The sequence below is a fragment of the Pristiophorus japonicus genome, chromosome 1, assembly GCF_044704955.1.
Source record: "Pristiophorus japonicus isolate sPriJap1 chromosome 1, sPriJap1.hap1, whole genome shotgun sequence".
Lineage (NCBI taxonomy): Eukaryota > Metazoa > Chordata > Chondrichthyes > Pristiophoridae > Pristiophorus > Pristiophorus japonicus.
Genome location: NC_091977.1, coordinates 387,831,400 through 387,856,153, shown reverse-complemented (window position 1 = coordinate 387,856,153; position 24,754 = coordinate 387,831,400). Strand labels below are relative to the sequence as shown.

Here is a 24,754-nt window from a genome sequence, read left to right as displayed (position 1 = left end):
TGCCATGCCGTTGCTAAGGGCGGCGACACTTTACGGCAGAAGGTCAGAGAGATTTAACGCTACCGCCCATTTCATATCGTTTGAGGTAACGCCCAATTTAAAAAATGGAGACTAGGTGCTTTGAGAATGGGTGAGAAGCCGACGATCTGAAAACCCATTTTTACCATCCACGCTAGAAATAATGCCCATTTTTGAGCGATATGCACAAAAGTGTAAAATCTAGCCCATAGTCATATCTCATATACTTGTCTGCAATAAACTGAAATTAAATAACTACATGTACTCCAGTTATTATTTCTCAATCATTTGCCCAATCAGATGTTTCTGGTAAATAAAATCAGTCCAAATTTCACTGTTGACAGATGCTACAAATTTTTTACACTTTATTTGCAAAACTTAACTAATTTTTTTCTGTGTTGCCAAATGTACATTACAAATGAGTTTAATGTAACATTAAATTGAACAAAGCTTGTGATTTAAGGGACAATGTTATATTTTTGAGTGAAACTTTTGTATCTTTACCTCAGCAGTATTTAAGTGCAGTGTTTTCTCGTAAGCTGTTTCAAATACATGTAAAGCCCATGCTGTTTTCTATAGTTGATGTTATTACAGCTGAACAGAAGCCCAAACTAACACTTAATGATTCATCAAGGATCATGAAAAATGTTGTTCACATTTTTTTTCTCTATCTTTAGGATGTATGTTCTCCATTCTCCCCAAATTTTAATAATCCTTTAAATCAGACAAAAATTGCATGCATCGTAAGTAAAATGACCAAACGGTCTTTCAATGATCTTTTTTTCCAAATTTGCCTTACAACAGCATGGTTGGTATGAAGGAATACTGCACAATCTCCAAATTGGTACTGAGCAGCAAGTCCAAAAATACACATTTGATTTTGTGCTTATAAAAATGTGTTGACTTGCCTGGGGGATAGAACAATATTTTCTGGCTATTTGATTGCATCCTTCATCCCAAGGTCAGGTAAAGCATGGTCCAGATGCAATGCAAAACTCACTCCACCAAATCCAGCGAATGTGCCTGAGCCCCCACTTTAGAAGAGCATTGTCCACGGAACCCATCATCTCATTTGCATTCCACTCTAATTTTACAGCACCCTTAGTAAAATTGCTCAGTCACTGTTTAATGAGTGGCAAGTTGGTGTTTTGTACATCTCCACTGGCAGTTGCTTTGGCTGTCTGAACTTTTCCCTCCCACTTGTCTAGACTAGATTCGAACCCGAAAGGGCAAGTTCCCTACATGCATTCTTATTGATTTAAATTAATTTCAAAATACTAATGAAAAGTATGTCATGAATTTGAAATTAAATACTTAAGCAAACAATCAATGTCTGCTGTATGTCAAGAGGCATTTCTATTTTTAAACAAAAGTTTAAAACCCAAGAATACAGTATAAAATTCACAGATTGTGTCTTCAGACCTGTGCCAGTTTTATTAAACATTTGAACTGGTCTTTCTAAAGATCTTCATTCACATTCGGAGCGATCCAGTCCTGTTTTACATTAATACTTCCAAAAGTGTGATCTTGAAAGCAAGATGAGTGGTGTTTTTGTCAGATTGTTATAAATGTAGGCTTAACATTACATAACGTCGTTTATAACTTAGTGTGGAAAGTTTCTAAAATAAGGAATGTCTTCTTAAGTAAATATGAAACTGTGGACAATGGGGCATGAACACTGTGCCACCTCACGCACTTTTTTCCACGTTCCTCTACATCGAGAATTACCCACTGCTTGCCATTGGAAAATATGAGTCCTGCCAGAAACGCAAACATGAAAAAAGATAAATAATAAACTTAACACAAGAAGTACAAACCGTGTCAGCATATATGGAAAGCTGTGTACATAGAGATACAGACACAAAAAGACTCGCTTTGATAACAAAACAAACCTGACAACAAAACTGAAAGTTCTAAAACTGATCTGAATTATAGAATACACACATTTGGACGATTAAAATAAAGGCAGGAAATGCTGGAAATATAGAACAGGTCTGTCCGCATCTGTAAAGAGTACTTGAAACATGGTCGTATGTGTGCTTTCAAGCTGGGAAAGACACCACAACTGATATTAACATAATTTAACATAATATTGGAGGATCTCCTGTGGCAGTGTTTGTGGATAGTCTGGGGACTGAAGCACGATTAGCCAATAACCTGGTCTGTCCTTTTAAGGCCACTGCTCAAGTATTCATTGTGCGCAAGTGATCTAAATCGGCAAATCCAGGCAATTGTAGCTAATTGTAAACTCCCAAGGACAATTGTACTGCTTATAAATTTCTGGCTCCAGACCAGAAGAACCATCATGTAATAATTAACTTTCTTTTTTTTAAGATTGCTTTGCATCAGTAGCAAAAAGTAACACTGTGAATTGTGGTGTCCTGTTGTGAGAGGTGCACACTTGGCACAAGACGATGGATATACTATGAACATATACAATAGAATATGTATACTATCCATAGTAAATGAGGTGTGCATTTTCTGATTTGACCCACGTCATGATCAGCAGTGATATGTTTGTACTAATGAACAGAATTTAAAACCAACCTATTCGGTTCAAAGTTACTAATGAGCTGATATTGTTCAATAATAGGAAAATATTTCAGAAACTGGAAAACTCAAGAAATAGCACCTGGTAAATTAATGAATTAACTGCATATATTTACTCTTCATACATGCACATTTGATTGAGTTCATAATTACCCATTGTCGCTTGCCCCATCACCATGACAACGGTGGTTGGGTGAATTCATGGCTGGTGGCTGACATGTTACACAGACAGTGTAACCTTCTCGGAGATACTGCATCCATCTAGCAAATGGACGATTTTCTACAGTGCAGTGGAAGGACAGCGATTCAATCGTAAACTCTGTACAATACCTGATTAATAACATAAGAAGTAAAAGTGAATTAAGAACATAGGAGCAGGAGTAGGTCATTCAGCTCGAGCCTGTTCTGCCATTCAATGAGATCATGACTAGCCTGCATCCTAACTTCATCCACCCTGCCTGGCTCCATATCCCTTTATACCCTTGGCTAGAAGAAAATCTATTGATTTCAGATTTTAAAATTAATTGAGCTAATATCTGCTGCTTTTTGTGGGAGAGAGTTCCATACTTCTACCACTGTTTGCGTGAAGAAGTGTTTCCTAACTTCTCTCCTGAATACCCTGGCTCTGATTTTAAGAATCTTTCCCTTGTCCTTGAGTCCCCACCAGTGGAAAAAGTTTCCTCTATCTACCCTATCAATTCCCTTCAAAATCGTAAAAACCTCAATCAAATCACCTCCTAGACTTCTATATTCCATGCAATATAAACCTAGTTTATGCAATCTTTCCTCATAATTTAATCTTTGGAGTCCTGGTGATATTCTGGTGAATCTGCACTGCATTCCTTCCAAGGCCAATATATCCTCCTCTACCACCAGCACAACTTGGTTGCAGTGTGCACCATCTACAAGAGGCACTGTAGCAACTCTCTTGGGCCCCTTGGGGGTAGGGGGGATCGTGGGAGAGGAGCCCAGGATGAGAGCAGCCCAGATTATTTAGTCATTTGTGGCCTTTTTTAATGTAAAGATCAAAAACCACCTGTAAAAATGGTCGCAGAGTGACTGGCACAGGTTCTGTTCACGTCTGTTCAGGACCCAATGTGCATCGTAAAACCCCAATTTGCTTCTTTAATGGGCCTACCACCTGAAACAGGCAGGCGGTTCTGCCATTCAGCAATAAATTCTTTTAAAAAGGCTTGCAGCATCAGTGTTAATGTCTACCGACACGCTTTTGAGACTGTTAATGCTCGTTAATGCAATTTGAGCAAGTTAAAATCGGCCCCTATATATTTGATGCATGCTTCCCATTAAACATGGAGCATTGTGACTGCATTCCTGACAGGAGAGACATGGGGCTAGATTTTACACATTTTTGCATGCATAACACCCACTTAACGTCCAGTTTACCGCTGAAATGAGGTATAACGCCCAGATATCACTCATTTAGCCACAAAATGGAAACTGACGCCCATTTTTTTGGACATTTATCACCGAGCGTTACTTTCTCTATGTACGTAATACCGGGGAAAAATAATACCGTCTGCCTACTTTTTTGGGGTGGAATCATCAGAAGGAGCGAAACCAACGCCCATAATATTGCCCAGGTTTACTTTCCGCACATAATTAACGCCGATATTCAATAATACTATCCGCCCAATTTATTTTGTCGTAAAGATCACAATTGCCAAAACTAACGCCCAGGTGATCGCCCAGCATCATTTTCACCACCTTGCACACATCTCGCCCACAATATCTCTCGCCTAAAAAATCACCGGAAAAAGTGGAACCAACCAGAATTAATCACAGTGGTATGGACGCCATGTTCTAAATCACATGTCGCATCATTTAAAAGGCTGCTCTGCTTCAACCTCGGGGGAGTTCGGATGTACAATGGAGGTCTTTGGAGGTGATGTGAACATTTAAACAAACATCTTTATCATACTGTGGATGATTGGAATTTTATAGGTATCTTCGTGAGGACATTCATTCTTTAGAAACATAGAAACATAGAAAATAGGTGCAGGAGTAGGCCATTCGGCCCTTCTAGCCTGCACCGCCATTCAATGAGTTCATGGCTGAACATGCAACTTCAGTACCCCATTCCTGCTTTCTCACCATACCCCTTGATTCCCCTAGTAGTAAGGACTTCATCTAACTCCTTTTTGAATATATTTAGTGAATTGGCCTCAACAACTTTCTGTGGTAGAGAATTCCACAGGCTCACCACTCTCTGGGTGAAGAAATTCCTCCTCATCTCAGTCCTAAATGGCTTCCCCCTTATCCTTAGACTGTGTCCCCTGGTTCTGGACTTCCCCAACATTGGGAACATTCTTCCTGCATCTAACCTGTCTAACCCCGTCAGAATTTTAAACATTTCTATGAGGTCCCCTCTCATTCTTCTGAACTCCAGTGAATACAAGCCCAGTTGATCCAGTCTTTCTTGATAGGTCAGTCCCGCCATCCCGGGAATCAGTCTGGTGAACCTTCGCTGCACTCCCTCAATAGCAAGAATGTCCTTCCTCAGGTTAGGAGACCAAAACTGTACACAATACTCCAGGTGTGGCCTCACCAAGGCCCTGTACAATTGTAGCAACACCTCCCTGCCCCTGTACTCAAATCCCCTCGCTATGAAGGCCAACATGCCATTTGCTTTCTTAACCGCCTGCTGTACCTGCATGCCAACCTTCAATGACTGATGTACCATGACACCCAGGTCTCGTTGCACCTCCCCTTTTCCTAATCTGTCACCATTCAGATAATAGTCTGTCTCTCTGTTTTTACCACCAAAGTGGATAACCTCACATTTATCCACATTATACTTCATCTGCCATGCATTTGCCCACTCACCTAACCTATCCAAGTCGCTCTGCAGCCTCATAGAATCCTCCTTGCAGCTCACACTGCCACCCAACTTAGTGTCATCCGCAAATTTGGAGATACTACATTTAATCCCCTCGTCTAAATCATTAATGTACAGTGTAAACAGCTGGGGCCCCAGCATAGAACCTTGCGGTACCCCACTAGTCACTGCCTGCCATTCTGAAAAGTCCCCATTTACTCCTACTCTTTGCTTCCTGTCTGACAACCAGTTCTCAATCCATGTCAGCACACTACCCCCAATCCCATGTGCTTTAACTTTGCACATTAATCTCTTGTGTGGGACCTTGTCGAAAGCCTTCTGAAAGTCCAAATTTGTGACAAATCGGTGGAAAACAGATAGCTATTAGAATGGGGCCTGTCCTTTCTCACCCTCTCTTGATGACCACTTACATGCTGCAGACTCGAGATGGCAGAAGGTACGCTCAACAGCATCATGTGCCCAATGTAAGACGTGACAGACTGATGAGGAGAACCAGATGTTACACCCTCCGCAAGTACAGGGAGAAGCAGTCTTACCTCAACTTGACCGACACCACCTGCCTTCAGAGACTGCGCTTCCACAAATAGGTTATCAGTGAGATATGCCAGCTCATAAGGAGAGATCTGCAGCCTGCCAGCACCATTAGGATCGCACTGTCCGTCGAGGTCAAAGTCACCGCGGCACTGTCGTTCTACGTGTCGGGTTCTTTTCAGGCCTCAGCTGGCGACATTTGTGGTATTTCTCAGCATGCCACACATTGCTGCATTAGACAGGTCACTGAAGCCCTGTACACACACAGGATGGACTTTTTCAGCTTCCCTATGACCAGGGAGGCTCAGACTGAGAGGGCTTTAGGATTCTACCGAATTGCTAACTTCCCCAAGGTGCAGGGAGCAATAGACTGTACGCACATTGCGATGCGGGCAATTTTTCAGGATGCAGAGGTTTTCAAGAACCGCAAGGGATTCCACTCCCTGGCCCCAAGTTTCCGGCCGCGCCGAAAACGGCGTAGCCCCGAGCTGCATGCCTGTTCTTTGCACCAAAAGTGCGCATGAAAAAAACTGCGACATTCTCCGGCTCCTCGGAGCTCGATCTCAGCTTGGCGCGGTGCGCTCTTCACAGCGGGGGGGCGGAGCCAAACACTCGCGCCAATTCTGTCAGCAGTGGGGGGGGCGGGTCTAATTTAAATGAGCCAACGTCGTGCCGGCAACCGTGCGCGTGCGCGTTGGAGCGTGCGCACACGCGCAGTGTCAAACAAACATTGGCACTCGGCTATTTTTAAAGGGACTGGAGAAAAAGTGAAGATTTGTCTCTTGGACCCCTGGAAAGGCTTGTAATTTAATTTTTGTGATATTTTTGTGTGTGAGGGAGTGCTTTTAGCAGCACTGTTGAATAAATCACCTGCTGAAATCAGTGAGTTCAGCTTTTCACTGCTAAACTTGCAGAACCGGTGCTGCATTGGTGCATGCAAATTAAGGACTGTGTGTTTTGAGAAATAAGAGTGCCAATTTAACTTTGCAATGGATCAACGTCCACCAAGAACAAATAATTTCTTGCATGAGGAAGTAGAGATATTAGTCAACGTAATTGAGCAGAGATGGCAGGAGCTAGATACCAGTAACAGAGGTCGCATAAAAGTGCCACCAAAAGAAATGAAGAAACGGTGGAACCAAGTTGCAGAAGATTACTGTGCAGTGGTGCATACCATGAGATCTGGAAGCCAGTGTAAAAAGAAATGGCACAACCTTGGTCAAGTAGTTAGTGTAAGGAATATTTCCCATTTTTAATTTAATCGTAATTGTAACCTGGCTATCTGTATGTCCCACCTTCCAGACTGACACACTCTGTAAAAAGTTATATTTTACTCTTTGCAGAAGAAATTGGCCCACAACAAAAGGGAGGCAACTCGGACAGGAGGAGGCATGCCCAATCTGCATCCACTGACACCCTTGGAACAAAGGGTAGCTGCTATGATGAGTTGTACATGGAGAAAAGCAATCAGTACAACACAAGCTGGGCCCATACGCGAGGAAGAGGCTAAGTCCTGAAAATGCATCGTGGCCCTTTAAATCAACCTGCTGCCTAACCTGCTATGTGTGAGAGTACTCATGCCACCCATCCGGCCCCCTCCCTTGCTGTTAAACATTTAACTGTTCTGATGTATTTTGCAGAACATGATGATGATGATGATGATGATGACGATGATGATGACAATGCTGCTGCTGCCAACCCTGAGGATCCTGAAGATACAGAACAAGAACCAGTACAACCAGCTGTGGACGATCCAGACTGGATGATGGCAGCGACGACTGAAATGTCTGCAGAGGAGAGCTTCCAAATTAATGTTTATGAGCCCCCATCAAGGGGCATCAGAGTTTCAACCCCTAGCATAGATCTTGGTTCCACCTTCCATGGTTTTGATTCCAATGTTGCGGGTCCCAGTGGTGCTGCTGGTATAATGCAGCATTCTACATTCAGTGCACTACCGTCCGAGCCTACGCCTCCCTCTCGCATAGGTTCTGATTCCACCTACTATGGTTTTGATTCCAACGCTGCGGGTCCCAGTGCTGCTGCTGATATCATTGAGCAGTTTACACCCATTCGTCCAACATCCCAGCTCATGGTTCGCACTCGAGTGCTGTCGTCTGGAACACCGAGTGTCCCACCATCCCAGCCCGAGCCTCTCTCTCTAGTACTGCCGTCTGCAACACAGAGCATCCCACCATTCCAGCCCGAGCCTCTCCCTCCAGTTCAGTCGTCTGGAACACCGAGCGTCCCACAGTCCCAGCCGCGCCTCCCTATGTAGTGGTGCCGCTTGCAACATCGAGCGTCCCACCGTCGGTGCCCGCGCCTCCCAGTGTAGTGGTGCCATGAGGCAGACCCAGGCAGAGGAGAAGGAGATTGGAGACACGCTCTCCTGAGATGCAGCGTGCAACAGATGCAGCTCAGGTTGTGGCATTGGGTATGGAGACCAATGAGCTTACCCGATCACTCATCGGTAGCATCAGTGCAGTGGGTGAAGAGTTGACGGTCCTGACGGGAGAAATAGCAATAATGACACGGGAACTTAGGGAGGGAATGTCCGAGGGAGTGCAATCGACGGCACAGGCCGTCAGGGAAGGCATGCAAGTGTCAGCACAGGCCGTCAGGGAGGGCCTGGTTGAGGTAGCTGCTGCAATAAGGGCACACAGCCCAGCCAATCAAATGACACCCCCATGAGGAAGTGAACATTCACTGAGATATGGATGAGACATAGTGGCAGCCTTTCTTTGCTGCTTTTGTTCTTGTTCTTGATGTAGCTGTAGTAGCGTTTTTGAAATTGAAATTGTTTTGTAAGTTTTGTAACTTTACAACTTATAAGGGATCTTATGGTTTTTAAATGATCTTATAGTGTAAATGCTCTCACATTTTTTTGTATCTTATTTAATTTTGCACCTAAAAAGTGATCCTGAAGTTTAAGTGTTCTTCAGAGTGTAAGATTTTTCACATTGAAACTGTTTTGTAAATTTTGTAACTTTACAACATATAAGTGATCTCAGGGTTTTCAAGTGATCTTATAGTGTAAATGCTCTCACATTCTGTAACTTATTTAATTTTGCATCTAAAAAGTGATCTTGAAGTGTAAGTGATCTTAGGGTGTAACATTTTTCACATCGAAATTGTTTTGTAACTTTTGTAACTTTACAAGTTATAAGTGATCTTAAAGTTTTTAAGTGATCTTCAAGAGTCATATTAAAAAGTATAGTTTGATACAACAAATATTTTATTACAGTGACGTTAACTTTTCAATAAAATATTTTTTTATTAAAACTGTTTCATGTTCCATTAACACAACACAACGTAGGAACGACTGCAAAGAATAAACATGTCCATGCGCAAAAGTGGTCGCAGAGCCCTCAGGCATCAGTAGTTGAAGTGTTCACGGATGAGCTGCTGGCGCAAGGCTCGAGCAATCGTTAAAGGGGCACGATGGACGGCCCTCCTCCGACCTCGTGCTCCGGTATCAGGCACTTGCATGCTTTCCTGATTGTCGCTATTATCCACATCTTGCTCTTCCATAATACTATCATCATGCACTGGACCCTCACGTAGGTCTTCTGGTTCCACTACCAGCTCCTGCTGCCTCATGATGGCTAAGTTATGAAGCATGTAGCACACAACAGTGAAGTGACCGACAATCTGAGGAGAGTATAGCAACTGCCAGGTGGTCAGGCCGTACCCTTTGTCTCCCAGTTGCCAGCTCGGCCCTTCTGGCTGCTGCTGAAACATGTCAGATATAACACTGTCGCGTAGGATGAACGCATCGTTGGTGCTGCCAGGGTATCTCGCATCGACTGACATGATGCGCTGCTTGTCGTCACACACGAGCTGCACATTGATAGAGTGGAAACCTTTCCTATTTCGGTACTGCTCAGAATCCTCCACAGGTGCTCGCAAGGCTATGTGGGTACAATCAATGCAGCCCTGTACCTTTGGGAAGCCGGAAATACTGAAGAAGCCCACAGCCCTCTCACGGATCGCTTGTGCGGTCATTGGGAAATTGATGAAGTCATTCCTTCATGCATATAGTGCAGCCGTGACCTGGTAAACGCAGGCATGTATTGCACGTTGAGAGATGGCACACACATCTCCAGTTGTAGCCTGAAACGATCCCGAGGCATAGAAAGAAAGTGCAGCTGTTACTTTCACTGCAACAGACAAGGCAGTTGGCGTTTTGTTTCTGGGCTGCAAATCTGCTCTCACCATATCACAGATCTCAGTGACAACTTCTCTGCGAAAACGCAGCCTTTTCACACAATCATCCTCGCTCATGTCCAGCTACGAGCGCCTGGTTCGATATTGTCGACGTGGGTATGGTCTCCTGCCCATCAACCTACGGGCTACAACATTCCTGGTGCGGTGAGCTCTAATCAATTCTCTCCTATGCAGTGAATTGATGGCAAACCATTGCATAATATGTGGTGTTGACAATGCAGCACCCATTCTGCAAATTTAAGTATAAAACTGTGGCTGCCTCTCCTTGTCCAAATGGCCTCAGTCCCCCTCACAGCTTGAAGGCTGCTGCTGTATCTTCGGCTGCCGTTGAGCCACTGACGCCGCCCCTAAAGCGTGGCCAAATGGCCTCAAGAACCTTAAAGAGCTGCGTGTGTCCGGCGTTGATTGTTTGGCTGCTGGCCAGCCACTGACACCGCTGCTATCCCATGGCCGAATGGCCTCACATCCGTCCGGTGCTGATTCTTCACGGCCAGCCACTAAGAGAATGACGGCCTGCCTGAAGCACCGCAGCTCAGTTCGAAGCTTGCTGCCGCTGTTGGGGCTGCCATCGAGATACTGACGCCACCCCCCTGCCTGTCTCCAACATGAAAGGCCTGCCTGAAGCACAGCAGCTCGAAGCCTGCTGCTGTTTCACACAGGTAGGAACATGGTTTATTTAATATTTTCTTTGCTTATAAATTTTTATTCAGGTTGGATTTATTTGTATAATATTTGTATAAGTATAACTAAGGATTGATTGCAGAATTTAATGACTTCCCTTCCCCCCCACCTCATTCCCTACGCCTAATTTGTAACCTACACCTGATTTTCTAAAGTGTAGACAAGGTTTTTTCGAACGCACAAAAATCTTCACTTACTCCATTCTAAGTTAGTTTGGAGTAAGTTTTCACTGCCTAAACTTTGAAAACAGGCGTAAGTGGCCAGACACGCCCCTTTTGAAAAAGAAATTCTATTCCAAAGTGAAACTGTTCTAACTGACTAGAACTGGAGCAAACTAAATGCCGAGAATTCAAATTTCTAAGATACTCCGTTCTAAACCAGTTGCTCCAAAAAAACAGGCCGAAACTTGGCCCCCCTGACTCTGCAACTCGTTGTTGACCACCAGCAAGTTATTATGGCAGTGAATGCAAAATTTCCGGGCAGCATCCATGGTGCTCACATCCTGTGTGAGAGCACTATATCTGACTTGTTTAACAATCAGCCACAAGGTCAATGCTGGATGCTTGGTGACAAAGGATATGACCTCGCCACCTGGCTGATGACCCCCTGTGTGACACCCACACCGAAGCCGAGAAGAACGTTGGTGTTATTTACAAGACTGACACACTGCTGGGTGTGCAGGTGAAAATCAATGGTGGGCATCACCTTGATGACAGTTAAAGTTTAAGTTGATTGAAGTTAAGTGTAATTATATCCTTTGATGTTAAGGAATCACCAGTATGTAACGGTGCAGCTATCTGAGCCAATGCACAACTAGGTTATGTTAAATAAAAAACATTTAAACTGAACATTTGTCTGAAATCATAAGTAGATCTGTAAAAACCGACCCTCCACCCCCCACCCCCTCCCCGCCACCGCTTCTCATCCCCACCTCTACCCCTTCCCCTTCCACTCCTGACACCAAGCCGCCTGGCCGAGGAGTTCCTCAGGTGCTGCTTCATTGGGGGGTGGGGGGATGACGGCCGAACCGATGCTTGGACGGAGACAGGAGAGGACAGTCCTGAGGTGGGAACGTGCTCTGAGCCAGAAGCAAGATGTTGCTCCTGGCTCTCATGTGTGGTTGGCAATGGGGGTGCGGCACCTTAAGGTGCAGTGTCGCGCTCCGGGACCACTGGGAGCCCTCTGCCACCAGTGTTCCTAGCTAACAGCTGCAGGGCCTCCTCCATCCCTTCCATGTTATATATTATTTGTTGGACAAAAATTCGGTGGCAACTATGTTCTGGGTGCTTAGGCTTTTTGCTGCTGGTGAATCTCCCTCATGCCTCCCATAACAGCCAAACAAGCACACACCACACTTAAACATGCTTTCAGTCCCTCTCTGCTCACTCTCTCTCTGTCTCCTCTTCTGCGCATGTAATGAATCGCGGGAAACGAGCATTGCCATGCCGTTGCTAATGACGGTAACACTTTACGGCAGAAGGTCAGAAAGATTTAACTCTGACGCCCATTTCAGATCTCTCGTGATAACTGTTATGTATGAATAAAGAGTCTGACCAGATACTGTGAACTCAAAGTAAAGTGTGACCTTAGTCTTTTATTACAGTCTCCAGAGTGTCTCTACAGCCTGTGAGGCCTCCTTAAGTATAGGTTCTCCCAAGAGATTGTGGGATCCCTTGGGACTCCACGGGATGAGCCCTCTGGTGGTTAAACAAGGTATTTACAGGTTTACATATATAACAACATTCCCCCCAAAGTCAATAGTGTAACTATTTACAAGGTGAGTCAATCTGGGGCCTTTCTTTCCCTGGTTGATCATCTCGGTGCAAATGCTGGTTTTAGTGAATCGTTTGTTGGGCCCTCGCTGGGCTGCTGTGCAGCTGGCCTTGCTAGGCTGCCTGGTATGGTGAGGCCTGCTGGGCTGCTGCGGGTGATGGGTTCTGCTTTGTGGTCAACCGCTGTGTCGGTTGTCACTGGTGTGTGTGTTGAGGGGTCAAAAAAGGTAGGGTCTAATGTGGGTTGCTCTGGATTGTCTGTGAATTTGAGTTTGGTTTGGTCCAAGTGTTTCCTGTAGATGAGTCCATTTGAAAGTTTGACCCGAAACACCCTACTCCCCTCTTTGGCCATGACAGTGCCGGGAAGCCATTTGGGACCTTGTCCATAGTTCAACACAAATACAGGATCATTAATTTCAATTTCGCGTGACACATTTGTGCTATCATTTTATGTACTTTGTTGAAGCCGCCTGTTCTCTACCTGTTCCTAAAGATCAGGGTGGACTAACGAGAGCCTTGTCTTGAGTGCCCTTTTCATGAGCAGTTCAGTGGGTGGAATCCTAGTGAGCGAGTGGGGTCTTGTGCGGGAACTAAGCAGGACTCGGGATAGGTGAATCTGCAGTGAGCCTTCAATTACCCTCTTCAAGCTCTGCTTGATTGTTTGCACTGCTCTCTCTGCCTGACCATTGGATACTGGTTTGAACGGGGCAGATGTAACATGTTTGATCCCATTGCGGGTCATGAACTCTTTGAACTCGGCACTGGTGAAACACGGCCTGTTGTCGCTCACAAGGACATCAGGCAGGCCGTGCGTGGCAAACATGGCCTGCAGGCTTCCAGTGGTGGCAGCGGACGTATTGCCGACATTATCTCACATTCAATCCATTTGGAATACGCATCTACAACCACTAGGAACATTTTACCCAAGAACGGGCCTGCATAGTCGACATAGACCACAGTTTGGAAGGCCAAGACCATAAACTTAGTGGTGCCTCCCTGGGTGCATTGCTTAACTGTGAACATGTGTTACATTTGTGCACACAAGACTCTAAGTCCGCATTGATACCGCGCCACCACATGTGGGATCTGGTTATCGCTTTCATCATTACAATGTCTGGTTGGGTACTGTGGAGATCACTAATGAAAGTGTCCCTGCCCTTTTTGGGTACCACTACCCGATTACCCCACAGAAGGCAGTTCGCCTGTATAGACATTTCATCTTTGCGCCACTGGTACGTCTTTATATCTTCCTGCATTTCTAATGGGACACTGGACCAGCTCCCACGAAGCACATCGTTTTTTACTAAGGACAGTAAGGGGTCCTGGCTCATCCACGTTTACGGGGAGCGGGCGGGTAAGTGGAGCTGAGTCCACGGCCAGATCAGCCATGATCTTATTGAATGGCGGAGCAGGCTCGAGGGGCTAGATGGCCTACTCCTGTTCCTAATTCTTATGTTCTTATGTTCTTACGTTCTAATCTGTCGGGCGGTAACAGGTGATTGCTCACTCTCAAATGCTTCCATTACCATGACTAAATCTGCGGGATGTGCCATTTCCACCCCCGTGGTGGGCAATGGCAGCCTACTGAGAGCATCGGCACAGTTTTCTGTGCCTGGCCTGTGGCGGATGGGGTAGTTGTATGTGTACAACCTAAGCGGCCATCTCTGGATGCGGGCCAATGCATTCATATTTATCGCCTTACTTTCAGAAAAGAGGGATATCAGTGGCTTATGATCAATTTCTAATTCAAATTTGAGCCCAACCAGATATTGATGTATTTTCTTTACCTCATAAACACATGCTAACGCTTCTTTTTCGATCATGCTGTAGGCCCTCTCAGCCTTAGTCAGACTTCTGGATGCATAAGCAACCAGTTGCAATTTCCCAGATTCATTAACTTCTTGCAATACACACCCGACGCCGTATGACGACGCATCACATGCTAGTACCAAACGCTTACATGGATCATACAACACAAGCAATTTGTTTGAGCATAACAGGTTTCTAGTTTTTACAATGGCATTTTCTTGGCTTTTACCCCATACCCATTCATCTCCTTTACGCAGTAAGGCGTGCAGTGGTTCTAACAGTGTGCTGAGACCCGGTAAGAAGTTACCAAAGTAGTTCAGGAGTCCTAGAAATGACCGCAGCTCCGTCACGTTCTGTGGTCTCGGTGCGTTCTTGATTGCCTCCGTCTTTGAATCGGTGGGCCTGATGCCGTCTGCCACGATTCTTCTCCCCAGGAACTCCACTTCAGGCATCAGGAAAATGCACTTCGAGCATTTTAACCGGAGCCCCACGCAGTTGAGCCGACTAAGAAACTCCTCCAGGTTCTGCAGATGCTCGACTGTGTCCTGACCTGGGAGACCACGGTGCGTGGGACTGACTTCAGTCAGCTTTCCATGTTTCTCTGGAATATCGCCGCGGCTCATCGAATCTCAAACAGGCATCTGTTGTAAATGAAGAGACCTTTGTGCGTGTTGATGCAGGTGAGACCCTTCGATGATTCCTCCAGTTCCTGCATCATGCAGGCCGAGGTCAAGTCCAGTTTCGTGAACAGCTTTCCTCCCGCCAGCATCGCAAAAAGGTCGTCTATCTTTGGTTGTGGGTATTGATCCTGCAGGGAGAAATGATTGATAATTACTTGTAATCACCACAGATTCTGACGGTGCTGTCTCTCTTGAGGACTGGAACAATCGGACTGGTCCCTCGTTGAATTCGATCGGCGAAATGATGCCCTCTCATTGCAGCCGGTCCAGCTCGATCTCCACCCTCTCTCTCATCATGTACGGTACTGCTCTCGTCTTGTAATGGATGGGTCATGCCCCCGGCATTAGGTGGATCTGCACTTTTGCTCCTTGGAACTTCCCAATGCCTGGTTCGAACAGCGAGGGGTACTTGTTTAAGACCTGTGCACACGAAGTGTTGTCGACGGACGAGAGCACTCGGACGTTGTCCCAGTTTCAACATATATTCCCTAGCCAGCTCCTGCCGAGCAGTGTGGGGCCATCGCCCGGTACCACCCAGAGTGGTAGCTTATGCACCGTTCCATCGTAGGAGACCTTTACGGTAGCACTGCCAATTACAGGAATCAGTTCCTTTGTGTATGTTCTCAGTTTAGTGCGAATGGGAGTCAGGACTGGCCTTGAGGCCTTGATGCACACAATTTATCAAAAGCCTTTTTGCTCATAATGGACTGGCTCATGCCCGTGTCCAGCTCCATTGACACCAGGAGTCCATTTAATTCAACCTTCAGCATTATCAGGGGACACTTTGTGGTAAATGTGCGCACCCCATATAACTCTGCCTCCTCGGTCTGAGGCTCTGGTTCGCCGTGTTCCGCTGTGAATCTGTCCTCCTCTGCAACATGGTGGTTTGCAGGATTAGCAGGGTTTGCAGCTCACCTGCACATACGTTGGAGGTGTCCCATTGTTCCACAGCCCTTGCAAATGTATCCTTTGAAGCGGCATGAATGGAAACGATGATCACCTCCGCAGCGCCAACAAGGTGTTAATGGCCTTGCATTCATCAGCCTTGATGGTGGACTCTGAGACATCTGCGGACGTGCAGCTGCAGGTATGTGAGGCCTGCCCCCTACATTGCGATTCGAAAACAACATTACTTTGTTCACAGTACTTGCAGCAGCACTCGTGTGGTGAGAGATTTGCTTGGTATTGTCACTTGTGGCAATGAATGCCTGGGCTATCGCTATGGCCTTACTCAAGGTTGGGATCGCTACAGTCAAAAGTTTGCGAAGTATCACTTCATGGCCAATGCCAAGTACAAAGAAATCCCTGAGCATGTGCTCCAAATGTCCTTCAAATTCGCGATGTTCTGCAAGGCGTCTTAGCTCAGCGAAATAGCTCGCCACTTCCTGGCCTTCAGACCTTTTGTATATGTAGAACCGGTACCTTGCCATCAGAACGCTTTCCTTCGGGTTAAGATGTTCCCGGACCAGTTTGCATAAATCATCATACGATTTTTCATGGGGCCATATGTTGGTGCCCCGCAAACGCTGAGGAGAATCGCCCTTCGTTTGGCAGCGTTCGCTTCTCCTTCCAGCTCGTTGCCCAAGAAGTAGTGGTCGAGTCGCTCCACGAAGATTTCCCACTCATCTCCGCCGAAAATTTCTCCAGGATGCCCACTGTTCTCTGCATCGTTGCAGTAGGGTTCGTCATCTGTATCTCATCGCCAGTTGTTATATATGAATAAAGAGTCTGACCAGATATTATGAGCTCAAAGTAAAGTGTGACCTTAGTCTTTTGTTACAGGTCTCCAGAGTGCCTCTTCAGCCTATGAGGCCTCCTTAAGTACAGGTGCTCCCAAAGGATTGTGGGATCCCTTGGAACTCCAGGGGATGAGGCCTCTGGTGGTTAATCAAGGTATTTATAGGTTTACATATGTAACAACGGGGCGGGGGGGGGAGACTAAGGGCTTTGAGAATGAGCGATAAGCCGGCGATCTGAAAACCCATTTTTACCGCACATGCCGTAAATATCGCCCATATTTGGGCAATCTGCACAAAAGTGTAAAATCTAGCCCATGTTCTCCATAAACAGGGTGCAGTACATGCTCATTTTGTTGTACAAGTGTTGGTTTGTCCTTTTAAAGAAAGAAGCCAGCAACTTCTTTGAGATATACTCAGAATCCTGTCTCCTTCTCCTGTAGAACGGGAACTTTTATTATGTCATATGATTTCTTCTGCTGCTTATAGAATCATTCCATAAAAGAGATGAAAAGAAAATATTTATCTTGCTTGTTTATGCCAGAATTTGGTTAAAAGGAAAACTGAAGTGGATAATGGAACTCAAAACAGATAATAAGCCTACAACTTAGCCAGCTTGTACCGATCACTTACTGCCAGATCACAGTTCTTTCATCAAAACAAATCACAAAGCCAGTGTAAACAATGCATTAAAAATGTTATGTTATCGATGTTGTTTCCTGTTTCGTTCATGCTTCCTTTATTGGCAGACTCTTCAATTGGTCAGAAGGGTAGGATGATCCAGCTGTTGAGGCCTCCACTGGCTCATTGCCATAATTTGGTTGTTGCCAAGAGGCAGACCTGACCAGTGCAAAAATGTATCTCCTGGGCCATTTTCCCTCCTTCCTCTCATTGTCATGGTCAAGGCTGACAAAACACTAGAGGGGAAGCCTGAGGGAAAATATCAAATTCAGGATTTGAACTTCTGATATATTTAAGAGTCTAGTGTATGAGCACTGGATTACTTCCACACAAAAAAAACTGTATCATTGCCAGGCTGCAGGCAGGCCTGAAGATGCAAGAATCTCTTCCCCTAACAGAACAATTAAAGCATCCTGCTTTTCTATACCATTCTTGTCCATCTGTTTGAGTGTCTCTTCCTGACTCAGTGGTGCAACACACTTCACAGTTGGTGCCAAGATTAAAGTCACCTCCTCGTGGCTGGAGAAGAACATGGAGTGGGAAGGGGAGGAGCCAGTTGTCGTGATCCACGTAGGAACCAACAACATAGGTAGAACTAGGAATGAGGTTCTGCTGCGAGAGTTTGAGGAATTGGGATCTAACTTAAAAAGCAGAACCTCAAAGGCAATAATCTCTGGATTGTAACCTGAGCCATGCGACAATTAGCATAGGGATAAGAAGGTTAGAAGGTTAAATGCGTGGCTCAAAGAGTGGTGTGGGAGGCAGGGGTTTTGCTTCATGGGACACTGGCACCAGTACTGGGGAAAGAGGGAGCTGTTCCGTAGGGACGGGCACCACTTGGGACGGGCTGGAACCAGTGTCCTGGCGAAATGAATAACTAGGGCAGTAGACATGGCTTTAACCTAATGAAGGAGGGGGGCGATGTGGGAGCATTCAGGAAAGAGTAAATTTAAAAGCAGCAAGAGAAATGTCAAGGCTCTAGAGCAGAGCAGAGTTTGGGGTAAAAATAAACAGAGTGTGTCAGGAAGGGACAGAGAGAATAACAAAGGTAATAGGGCATCAATGACTTAGGTGACATCAGGGAAAAATAGAAAAATGGTAAAAACTAAAGACCCTACAGGTTGAACCTCGCTTATCTGGGACTCCCTTATCCGGCAGCACCCCTCATCCTGCACCATTCCCGGCCGCCGGGTGACGCATGCGCAGAACTCAACCCGTCAAAATCCTTCCTTACCCAGTCTCAGAACATACATTAAAGAAAATTTGTACAAGGTACTCAGCAATATAATCTTTCTCCTCGATGTCGGGGTTATCAGCTGCCTCCTCCTCGTCACCCTGCTGGAACGCCTGCAGCCATAACCCTCGGGTCGGCCGCTCCTCCCCACAGCGGTGGTCAGGCCTGCTCCGGGGCCCGCTCATGTCGCTGAGTCTTTGGGGCCCGCTTGGCCCGCCGACCCTTCTGGGCCTGCTCAGCCCGCCGACCCGCCAGGGCCCGCTTGGGCCGCCGACTCTTCGGGGCCCGCTCAGGCCATCGACTCTTCGGGGCTTGCTTGGGCCGCCGACCCTTTGGGGCTTGCTCGGGCCGCACCGACCCTTCGGGGCCTGCTCGGTCCGCCGACTCTTCAGGGTTTGTTTGGGCTGCGCCGAAACTTCGGACCCTCTCGTGCCGCCGACACTTAGGGGCCCACCGGCCCGCCGAAGCTTCAGGGCCCGCCCGCCCGCTGACTCTTCGGGGCCCGCTGGTCCTGCTCGGGCCGACGACCTCCTCCTCCCCCTCTCCCCCCGATCTTGGGCCATCTCCTACACCCCGCCCCATGGGCTGATGACCTCCACTGATCCGGCAAAATCTCTCATTCGGCACAGGCCAGGTCCAGAGGGTGCCGGATAAGGGAGGTTTAACCTGTATATCTGAATGCGCGAAGCATTCGCAACAAAATAGTTGAATTAATAGCGCAGATAGAAATGAATAGGTTTGATCTAATAATCATTATGGAGACGTGGCTGCAAAGTGACCAAGGTTGGGAACTAAATATTCCAGGGCACTTAACCTTTAGAAGAGATAGGCAAAATGGAGAAGGAGGAGAGGTAGCCCTGATAATAAAAGATGGGATAAAGACAGTAGAGAGAAAGGATCTTAGCTCCGAATATCAAGAAGTAGATTCAATTTGGGTGGAGCTAAGAAACAGCAAGTGACAGAAAACATTGGTGAGAATTGTTTAGAGGTGCCCAGACAGTAGTTGTAATCAGGAAATTAGAGGCGCATGTAACAAGGGTAATACATTAATCATGGGGGACTTTAACCTACATATAGACTGGGCAAACCAAATTTGCAGTAATAATGTGGAGAACAAATTCATGGAATGTATACAAGACAGTTTTCTAGATCAGTATGTTGAGGAACCAACTCGGGAGCAGGCTATTTTAGATCTAGTATTGTGCAATGAGAAAAGGTTAATTAATAACCTTGTAGCAAAGAGCCCTTAGGGAAGAGTGCCCATAATATGATAGAATTTTATATTAAGTTTGAAAGTGATTCAGTTAAATCTGAAACTAGGGTCCTAAATCTAAACAAAGAAAACTATGTAAGTATGAGGGGCAAGTTAGCTAAGGTAGATTTGGAAACAACATTAAAAGGTATGATGGTGGACAAGCAATGGATAGCATTTAAAGAATTAATACTTAATTTACAACAAACATACATTCCTTTAAGGCACAAAAACTTCACAGGAAAAATGGTCCAACCGTGGCTAACAAGAGAAGGTAGAAACATAGAAACATAGAAACATAGAAAATAAGTGCAGGAGTAGGCCATTCGGCCCTTCTAGCCTGCACCGCCATTCAGTGAGTTCATGGCTGAACATGCAACTTCAGTACCCCATTCCTGCTTTCTCACCATACCCCTTGATCCCCCTAGTAGTAAGGACTTCATCTAACTCCTTTTTTAATATATTTAGTGAAATAGTACTAGATCAAAGGAAGAGTCTTATAATGTTGCCAAAAAAGAGCAGTAAGGCTGAGGATTGGGAGGAATTTAGAAGTCAGCAAAGCAGGACCAAAATATTGATAAAGAAAGGGAAAATAGAATGTGAGTAATGATAGAGAATTCAAACATGCTGCATTTAGACAGGTTGAGAAAACACAGACTTCCAGGTCTACGTGCGACTGAGCATGTTGCATTAAGTCATCAATCAACTTGACATTTTAGGATCTTGGGTAGCGAGCCAATTAAAAGGTTAAAAGACTATTAATTGAGCCAATAAGGTCAAAGAAGGCGAGTTCTTTTCTGTAAATTGAACCCGGTATAAATACAGCCATTTTGGCCATGTGATATCAGAAGGACAAAGACCTGGCTTAAAGCCAAGAGCTTGTTACTGCGGCCAAAATAAAGTGACATTAAAACTACTTTCGGAGTTTGTATTTCATTGGAAATTAAGAGATCTAACAGTAAACTCGTGAGAGACATAAAAATAGACTGTAAAAACTTCTATAGGTATGTAAAAAGGAAAAGATTAGCCCTACAGGCCGAGAGAGGAGAAATTATAATGGGGAATAAGGAAATGGCAGAGAAATTAAACAAATACTTTCTGTCTGTCTTCATGGAAGAAGGCACAAAAAACCTCACGGAAATAGTGGAGAACTGAGGGTCTAGCGAGAATGAGGAACTGAAAGAAATTAGTATTATTAAAAAATGAGTACTGGAGAAATTAATGGGACTGAAAGCCAATAAATGCCCTGGACCTGATGGCCTACATCCTAGGATTTTGAAAGAGTTAGTTATAGAGATAATAGATGCATTGGCTGTCATCTTCCAAAATTCCACAGATTCTAGAAAGGTTCCCACAGATTGGAAGGTAGAAAATGTAACCCCACTATTTAAGAAAGGAGGGAGAGAGAAAGCGTGGAACTAGAGACCAGTTAGCCTGATATCAGTTGTAGGGAAAATGCTAGAATCTATTATTAAGGATCTGGTAACAGTGCATTTAGGAAATAATAATAGGATTGGGCAGAGTCAACGCGGATTTATGAAAGGGAAATCATGTTTGACAAATCTGTTAAGAGTTTTTGAGGTTGTAACTCGCAGAACAGATAAGGGAAAACCAGTGGATGTGGTGTATTTGGATTTTCAAAAGGCATTTGATAAGGTGCCACACAAGAGGTTATTAAACAAAATTAGGGCTCATGGGATTGGGGATAATATACTAGCATGGATTGAGGATTGTTTAATGGACAGAAAACAGAGAGTAGGAATAAACAGATGGTTTTCGGATTGGCAGGCTGTAACTAGTGGGGTACCACAAGGTTCAGTGCTTAAGCCTCAGCTATTCGCAATCTATATCAATGATTTGGATGAGGGGACCAAATGTAATATATCCAAGTTTGCTGATGATACAAAGCTAGGTGGGAATGTAAGTTGTGAGGAGGATGTAAAGAGACTTCAAGGGGATATAGACAGGCTAAGTGAGTGGGCAAGAACATGGCAAATGGAATATAATGTGTAGAAATGTGAAGTTATTCGCTTTGGTAGGAAAAATAGAAAAACAGTGTATTTTTTAAATGATGAAAGATTGGGAAATATTGGTGTTCAGAGGGACCTGGGTGTCCTTGTACACAAATCATTGATAGCTAGCATGTAGTTAGAGGCGTGGGCCCAAGGGCAGCACGGGCCAGCCCACACTGCGATATGTGCGCGCACTAGGTCCGTGCAGCAGAGTTGGTCTCCAGTCGTCTTGGTTAAAACTTGCCACTGGACCAAAACCTAGCTCTGTCAAGCCCGTGTGGTGGCTGGTGTGCAACGGCCACCACGCGTTAAAAAAATCCACGCACAGGCATCTTCCACCCTTCAGGATGTAGTTCGAGACCTAGAATATTAGGTCCTTCATTGAAACACCTGTGAACTCATCATTTTTGGCGTGGAAGCAAGTCATCCTCGATACGAGGGATCGCCTATGATGATGATGACAGCAAGCAATTATGAAATCAAATGATATGTTGGCCTTTGTTACAAGAGGATTTGAGTATAAGAGTAAAGATGTCTTACTGCAATTATATAGAGCCCTGGTGAATACCTGGAGTATTTTGTAAAGTTTTGGGTCTCCTTAATGTTTCTATTTCACTAAGTATATTCAAAAAGGAGTTAGATGGAGTCCTTACTACTAGGGGAATCAAGGGGTATGGTGAGAAAGCAGGAATGGGGTACTGAAGTTGCATGTTCAGCCATGAACTCATTGATTGGCGGTGCAGGCTAGAAGGGCCGAATGGCCTACTCCTGCACCTAGTTTCTATGTTTCTATGTTTCTTACCTAAGGAAGGATATACTTGCCATAGAGGGAGTGCAACAAAGAACATAAGAACATAAGCACACAAGAATTAGGAACAAGAGTAGGCCATCTAGCTCCTCGAGCCTGCTCCGCCATTCAACAAGATCATGGCTGATTGGCCGTGGACTCAGCTCCACTTATCCGCCCGCTCCCCATAACCCTTAATTCCCTTATTGGTTAAAATTCTATCTATCTGTGACTTGAATACATTCAATGAGCTAGCCTCAATTGCTTCCTTGGGCAGAGAATTCCACAGATTCACAACCCTCTGGGAGAAGAAATTCCTTCTCAACTCGGTTTTAAATTGGCTCCCCCGTATTTTGAGGCTGTGCCCCCTAGTTCTAGTCTCTCCTACCAGTGGAAACAACCTCTCTGCCTCTATCTTGTCTATCCCTTTCATTATTTTAAATGTTTCTATAAGATCACCCCTCATCCTTCTGAACTCCAACAAGTAAAGACCCAGTCTACTCAATCTATCATCATAAGGTAACCCCCTCATCTCCGGGATCAGCCAAGTGAGTCGTCTCTGTACCCCCTCCAAAGCTAGTATATCCTTCCTTAAGTAAGGTGGCCAAAACTGCACGCTGTACTCCAGGTGCGGCCTTACCAATACCCTATACAGTTGCAGCAGGACCTCCCTGCTTTTGTACTCCATCCCTCTCGCAATGAAGGCCAACATTCCATTCGCCTTCCTGATTACCTGCTGCACCTGCAAACTAACTTTTTGGGATTCATGCACAAGGACCCCCAGGTCCCTCTGCACCTCAGGATGTTGTAGTTTCACCCCATTCAAATAATATTCCCCTTTACTGTTTTTTTTCCCAAGGTGGATGAACTCACACTTTCCAACAAAGGTTCACCAGACTGATTCCTGGGATGGGGGAATTGTTCAATGAGGAGAGATTGAGTTGACTAGGCCTATATTCTCTAGGGTTTAAAAGAACGAGGTGATCTCTTTGAAAGATACACAATTCTTACAGGGCTTGACAGGGTAGATGCTGAGAGGATGTTTTCCCTGGCCAGGGAATCTAGAACGAGGGTCACAGTCTCAGAATAAGGAGTCGGCTATGTAGGACTGAGATGAGGAGAAATATCTTCGCTCAGAGTGTGGTGAATCTTTGGAATTCTCTACCCCAGAGGGCTATGGAAGCTCAGTCGTTTATATTCAAGACAGAGATCGATAGATTTTTGAATATTAAGGGAATCAAGGGATATAAAGAGAGAAGAAAGCGCACTGTATTTATTTACTCTCACCATGTTGAATTAATTTTCACCTTCTATTCTGCAGCTTTGCAATTGCATACTCTTTCTTTTCCTGAACAATTCATGTATTCTCACTCTCAGTAAAATTTAAATAGAAAATATTCCAAATACTGAAAATATGAAATACAAGCAGAACATCCTGGAAACATACAGCAAGGCCACCAGCAACTGAAAAGAGAAAATATAGTTTAAAGATTCAAGTAGAAACCTTTTGTCAAAACACTAAAATACCTTAGTGTTCACTTACAATCCCAGTTATACATCTCCTTTCTAATTAGTAATGCAGTATAGTATTGGTTTTGCCAGCTATTCAAATTGAGTACATAAAGTCATATACTATTTAATATTAGATTAATATCCAGCCAATTCTGTTCAAAGTGATAACCTGATACTAAAGTGAAAATTGCTACTCACCCAGGAATCTCTTTATCTTCAAACAAAGCACGCTTTCTTCTCTCTTTATTGTATTCTGCTGTGCTTATAAAAGCAGGGACTAGAACAGTAAAACCAAAAGGTTGAATCACAAGCTGCATAATCGAGCAGTTACTTAATTCATTTTTAAGAGTAAAGACAAAACCAAACAAGACAATGTCAATGTAGTCCAATTGGCTGTCAGCTAATCATATACAGTGAA

At 44.9% G+C, this 24,754-nt stretch overlaps 1 protein-coding gene across 1 annotated transcript in view; it reads right to left on the bottom strand.

Annotated features, from left to right (window-relative positions):
• Nucleotides 1-361: 361 nt before the first annotated feature.
• LOC139274237 (somatomedin-B and thrombospondin type-1 domain-containing protein) overlaps nucleotides 362-24,754 on the bottom strand; it is a 61,628-nt gene continuing 37,235 nt past the window's right edge. The window contains exons 3-5 of the mRNA XM_070891231.1: nucleotides 24,535-24,613; nucleotides 2,722-2,898; nucleotides 362-1,775 (exon numbers count right to left, since the gene is read on the bottom strand). Of these exons, the coding sequence (XP_070747332.1) occupies nucleotides 1,658-1,775; nucleotides 2,722-2,898; nucleotides 24,535-24,613 (374 nt within the window). The 3' untranslated portion in view covers nucleotides 362-1,657. The remainder of the gene's footprint in view (nucleotides 1,776-2,721; nucleotides 2,899-24,534; nucleotides 24,614-24,754) is intronic.